Here is a 6,431-nt window from a genome sequence, read left to right as displayed (position 1 = left end):
AAGTAAGTGAACTTAGCAGCGTGATGTGAAATGGGCAAAAAAAAAAAGGAGCAAAAATACAGACAAAAACATCTCGATACGACTGATAAAGATCAAATAGGACAGACTGCTCTCCGTTTTTATTACAACAGCAGTCTCGATCATAGAAACATAAGACAAATGATATATAACATTAATAGCAACAATGAGAGTTCAGACCCTGCAAAATATACGCAAAAATATTACATACTGTATACGACAAACAGTCAAGATGTATGTGAAAATTCAACACTACATGATGATTACTATTTTTTTTTTCAGTTTTCTTTTTTTGGTATAAATGGTTTTGGTATGAATTATTTTATTTTATTTATTTTTTTTAACAAATTGTTTTAATTCATCATAATTGAAAAAAAAAAAACAAGACACATTGTGAAAACACCGTATTGCATAACATCAGTATAACGTAATGACGTCTCAAAAGACCTTTAATTCTATTGCCCGTTAATGGACACTGCTACCGAAGGCACGGATTTTTCTTGCCGAATGTTCCTCGTGACTGTTTTGCCATGCGCTCGGTTTATAAACAGAGTTTCCATGTAAGCACCAAAGTAGCGCAATAAAAATATGTAAAAAAAAAATAATAAAATGTTAAGCGTCTTTGAACCATACGTAATATTCTAATGAAAGGAAAGTCGAACTATTAGAAGTACCAAAATTTTCATTGCCACTTGTGTTGTCTTGAAAAGCTTATTATTAAAATATAGAAAAAAAAACCATCTCCTCTAGTACGAGTTTTTCCAAGCAGGTCTCTGAAGAATTTAACTGCCAGCTTATGATGTCTCTTTGCAGGCGGTGTTAAGAGTCATGTGTACAGTTATTGACTTGGCCATCATTAACGATCCCATCAAGGCAAAGATGGAGTTGGAGGAGCTCAGCAGAAACAGAACTCAACTCTCCAGAGTTTATATTAGCTTTGCTTAAGGTTATGGAGTCAGTTTGTTAACATCTGCAGCTTCGGCACATGCAGCTTTATCTCCGGAGCTGCTAGGATGCGTCTCTTGGGTCTCATTAGAACAGGGGGATATGGAGTTAGTAGAGGACCCAAAATGATGAGTGTCCACTAGCAGCAACATCGGATTGCCACTCCTTCTCAAGGTCTCGTTCATCGATACGTGTACGTCCTCAGGTGTGACGCCGAAATCCGAGGGCGACTTACGTTTGATGCGCTCGTACGTCTTGTCCTGGCTTTCCAAAAACGTCTCGCTGTCCTGGAAACGTCCGAAAAGCCAAATAAGGAAGACAAAGAGGATAAAGGCAGCTAAGCTTGGAATGAATGCTAAGCATTTGACATCTAGGCTGGCACCGGTGTAGCGGCTGTGGAGGAACATGTCTCTGTGGATGTACGTGAGGTTGGTGCCTGGGTCTACGTTAGTCGATCGCCAGTCCCATGTTAAAGTGCTGCGGTTGAAGTGGCTAAGTGTGTCCGGCTCCTCTACTGTGAATATCTTCTCTCCTGGTCCAACATACTGGCCATACTCATAAGGCTTATAGAAGATCTGGTTCTTCCACATGTTTAAATCAAGAATGAGGACCAAGAAGATGATACCGTAGTTAAACCATTTACCTGCAAAGAAAAAAAAAATCATGGAGTTATTTATAAGACTAGCACAGCTTTATTTTGATAAACCCGCATTCATGCAATTATCCAATCAGCCGGTCATGTGGCAGCAGTGTAACGCATTAAATCGTCCAGACAGAGGTCACGATCCTCAGTTCATATTGACATCAAACATCAGAATGAGGAAAGGGTCCTGGTGCCAGAGAGGTTGGATTGACTATTTCAAAAACTGTTGATTTCCACACAACGGTCTACAGGGTTTACTCTGAACGGTGTGAAAAATAAGCAATAAACCTCCAGTGAGAGGCGGGTGGATCGGCTGGTGGGAAAGCGACTATAACTCACCCAATAACCGCGTTTTACAAACATGGTGAACTAAAAAAAAACACCTCAGAATCTACAATAGGTTGAATCCTGATGTGGGTGAGCTATAAGAGTTGGAGATCATTCAGGTTCCACTCCTATCAGCCAAGAACACGAATATGAGGATGAACTTCTGAACTTCTAATGGCTGATTATGTATGAGACCTTTCACAAGAACCATCAAAGTAAACGGAGAAGGTGCAGAAGCTTCAGAGATTTGCTAACACTTGGATAACTATTCCAAGTTCCTTCGAAGTTCCTTGGACTAATGATACCTTTATTGGAATCATTAGTCCAAGGAACTTCGAAGGAACTAAACCCGATAGTCATAATGTACCCGGATAATATTTGTGGTGGTGGTTTGTGGTGTTTTGCTAAAACTGTATTAATAATAGGGAACAACGCACACGTTAATTATTTTTTATACAATATCTGGTAGAATGAAAAAGAGGTAAAAAGGCAGGAAAAGGAGGCAGCATAGCGATATCTCTGTACACTGAGAGAGCGTATTGTCTCTATTCATACTGTATGACGGACTACACAGAGCAGCGGTAATATGTACACTGAAGATAAATGAGGTAATTATAGCTCCACTACTAAGCCAACTCTAGGGAAGGTCAGTAAAGAAACCTCGTAGTTAAGTTCAGACAGCGTGTCCTCAGTCGGTGAGCGAGAGGTCTCGCTGTGACGTCTATCGAGTTGCTCGTCCTTAGATCTCATGACTTATTCCAGCAGAATATCAATTTGCCCTCATCTTGTCACAGGTAAATAAGATATCGGCCAAAAGCTACTGTTAAAAACTCTGAAGTCGATCGTTGGCAGTTCAGGTACTAAGAGTCTGAGCAGCTTTGATTCATGATTTCACTAAAAGAACGTTGCTTCTTCGTTTTTTTTACAGAGTTCCTTTGCTTCAGCTTGGACGTTAATAAAATCACTCTGGATCTGTTCTACATCAAGCTCATCATCTCAGTATAGCTACCTCCATTTGTAACCGGATCACAAGCTTTCTGACTTGTAGCAGCAGCACAGTCACCTCTGAAAATCCAATCATAAACATTAGACACTGGATATTGTTTTTTAGATTTCAGGCAGTGCCCCATCATCACCCCATCTGGAAAAGACTATGATGTCTGATGAGACATTCAAGTATATCGTCGCTGTCGGGCGGAAACCTCGTATGTCCAAATTTGGTCAATTTCATATTTTTTCACATATCGATGCTATTGGTCAGTCCCCACGTGGGTCTGTTATTTTTACAAGTTATTAACCAATCTAAAGTCTTGAAAATAGCTTGAGCGCAAATCTCATAACTCCATTGGACACTTCAACTGTCCACCTCTTCCTCACTCCGTGGGAGAGCTTCACGGCATATTTCTCCTCAAGAAGAGTCGCAACGAATCAAGATGTCTTCTGAGGTAAATGTCTTCAAAACACTGGGCTCAAAGAAAAAAAAATCTTGACCCCCGCTAGTTCTGGTGCTCGTCTGAGGACAGGAATTTAGTGCAAGACAATCCACTGCAACGCAGACTAAACCCTGTGTACTGCAGATAAGGTACGGCGTTTTTTTAATTTCCTGAAAAATAACGGTTTTGGAGATACGAGTATTCCGCACGACAGCGAAGATAAACTATATACTATATACATGGGTCGCCAACACTAACTGTATCGCCATAAAGGTTTTGTAGATGATGTACTTCCTGTGACAACCTACAACAGGTGCTGTTGACCCAGTTCTACACAGCTACCAATAAGAGTGTTCTCACCACCTCAATAACAGCCTGATTCAGCTCCGCGACCAGTAATGAGCCGAAGAGCCTGCGATGTTTTTCAGGTCAGTTGAAAAGCTCATAGGAAGCAACCTGCCCTCCTACAATTATCTGTTCTTCTCCAGAGCCAGAGAGCACACAGGAAAAAAATCATTATTGACTCCCTGTAGCCAGACCTCCATATATCCGAAATCCTTTCCTCTGGCAGGTGATTTAGATCAATGTGCATCAGAAACACTATACATCTAAAACACTCCTTTCCACACGAAGTCAGATTCATAAACAAACCTTTTGAGGGAAATTTTTTGTTCTACTTAAGAATTCTCCATTAAAAAAATATCTGTTTCAGACCGTTGTGTGATGAGTGTTAATTTTATCAGCTCTTCTTTTTAATGCAGACTGGTTCCAATTTAAAGGTGGGGTCTCCGTTGTTTGAGAAACGCTTCAGAAAACTGAGTCGGGACGACAAACAAAACAAAAATCAAAACAAACGTGTAGCCAATGAGCAGAAAGGGGCGTGTCTTGTCGATATGGGCGGAGAGAGTGTTCAGTGCGCATGTGTGACATTAGCAGAAAGCGGTTTTAACATTGACATGGAGGATAAAAACAAAGAAAGAAAGAGAAGAAAGACTTACGATAAGGTAAGAAGTAGGACGTGTTAATATAGGATCAGCTTTCCAGCGCTGGAGAGAACTGAAGGAGCAGGAAGTTGGTCACATATTCACAGATTGGAGTTTCCTGAGTCAATAACTCCTGAGCTAAACACTGTTACTACACAAATAACACCTCTTTTCTATCGTAGTAATGTAGAGACGCAGCTACAACCGTGTTTTGTGTAGTAACAGTGTTTAGCTCAGGAGTTATTGACTCGGGAAACTCCAATCTGTGAATATGTGACCAACTTTACTTAAGACGCCGAGGCGCTTTTTTCCTTCTCGATAGGTGAGTAACGTTGGTTTTGCTTTGTTACACAGAACTAATATATGTCTTTGTCCTTTACATGATTATGCTTGTGTGTCATTTTTGCTTGTTTGTTTATCTACAATCGTATTGTTCTTCCCTTCAGCTATGATAAAGACACGTTTCTTTCCGTTAGTTGCCTGGGTTACGTCTGTATGTGTGGGAGGAGCTATCAATACAGGGGTGGGACCCATTTGGGTTAGGGGCGTGTTTGTTTTGGTGATTTCAAATGTCAACATTGGCTTTCAAACAACGGAGACCCCACCTTTAATGTTTAAAAAGACGTCGTATATCATGAAGTGTTGTAAGGTTATGGTAGTGTGAGTGTTCACCAGTGTGTGATATGTGAAGGAATTTTAGGAAAGCAGCTTTTGGGTGTTTTGCTCTCTCTGGTTCCCTCTTGGTCCAGCAGAAAAAAATATAAAGTATAAATAAAACTAGGATTTAAATACCTATACCGCTAAAGGTGTAATGTTGCACAGTGAGATATGTTCTTGTACAGAACAATTATAAAGTCAGATGGACACAAACAGAAATCATTTCCTGTGTCACTCTGTGGAGCACCTTGGTTGGATGAGTCTACGACTGAAAGTACGCTTTTATCCGTCCAGGACATCATGGAGTCGGTGGAAGATGTTGTCCGAGATGGCCAGTAGTTCACACAACATCCTTCTTTCTGACACTACAGTCAGAGAGTCCAGCTCCACCTCCACAACATCACCGGCCTTACGGAGGAGTTTGTTCAGTCTGTTGGCATCAGCTTCCTTCAGTCTGCTGCCCCAGCATGCAACAGCAATAAAGATATCACTGGCTACAACAGACTTGTAGAACATCTTCATCATCATCCTGCAGATGTTGCAGCCTCCTCAGAAAGGAGAGACGGTTCTGGCCCTTCTTGTAGACGGTGTCCAAGTTCCTAGTCCAGTTCAGTTTATTATTAATGTGAACTCCCAGGTATTTGTAGTCCCCCACCATGTCCACAGAGACCCCATGGATGGAAATTGTTTTGCCACTACACTTCATTGCATGTCCTTCTGTTCATACTTCTTAGTGGTTTTACTTTTCCTTGGATATATCTGACATCAATTTTACACTTTGATCACATCGATAGCTGGGACACGAACAGCGTCTGACACACAAAAAGTGCAAACAAAGCACTGGCAGCCCCTGATAACCACAGACTCAAACTCCAGGGGATTTACTTCTGAGACTCTGTAAAACTAGGTGAGCTTTTTGGTTCAGTGACTTGGCAACTTGATGTTACTGATGGCTGGAACATGAAAAGATCTCTCCAACAAAGAGACAATAACGACTTCGGCAGCCTGCTGAACGGCCGTAGTACCGAGCGCGTCCGTACGCTTTAAAAAAAAACAAAAAAAAAAACGCTGTCGAATATGTAATTACAAAGTGAATTATTCTTAGTCTGTCCTTTGGGAAGAATCTGATTTATTACCTGCACCTAAAATGATGCCTGAGAACAGAACAACCAGGTAATTGTACTGCTTTAATTATGTTTTAATGATCCCTAATGTTTGGATGAACGAATGCATAAACAGGTAATGAATATAGCATACCCGTGATGTGTATATGATACTCCTCCTTGAAGATCCGCTTGCAGACCGGGAGTTTAAATTTTATCTGAGTTGTCGACAGACCGGGTAGGTTCATATCCAAATCCCCCATGAAATGAGGAAACTCCCAGTCCTAAAGAAAGCAAATTCTAAATATTATTAGTTATACAA

The 6,431-nt window shown here is 40.8% G+C and overlaps 1 protein-coding gene across 1 annotated transcript in view; it reads right to left on the bottom strand.

Moving 5' to 3' along the window:
- Window positions 1–328: 328 nt before the first annotated feature.
- tmem117 (transmembrane protein 117) overlaps window positions 329–6,431 on the bottom strand; it is a 50,409-nt gene continuing 44,306 nt past the window's right edge. The window contains exons 7-8 of the mRNA XM_060886935.1: window positions 6,264–6,393; window positions 329–1,606 (exon numbers count right to left, since the gene is read on the bottom strand). Of these exons, the coding sequence (XP_060742918.1) occupies window positions 966–1,606; window positions 6,264–6,393 (771 nt within the window). The 3' untranslated portion in view covers window positions 329–965. The remainder of the gene's footprint in view (window positions 1,607–6,263; window positions 6,394–6,431) is intronic.

Source organism: Tachysurus vachellii, chromosome 14 (assembly GCF_030014155.1).
Source record: "Tachysurus vachellii isolate PV-2020 chromosome 14, HZAU_Pvac_v1, whole genome shotgun sequence".
Classification (NCBI taxonomy): domain Eukaryota; kingdom Metazoa; phylum Chordata; class Actinopteri; order Siluriformes; family Bagridae; genus Tachysurus; species Tachysurus vachellii.
This window is presented reverse-complemented; position numbering and strand designations above follow the sequence as displayed.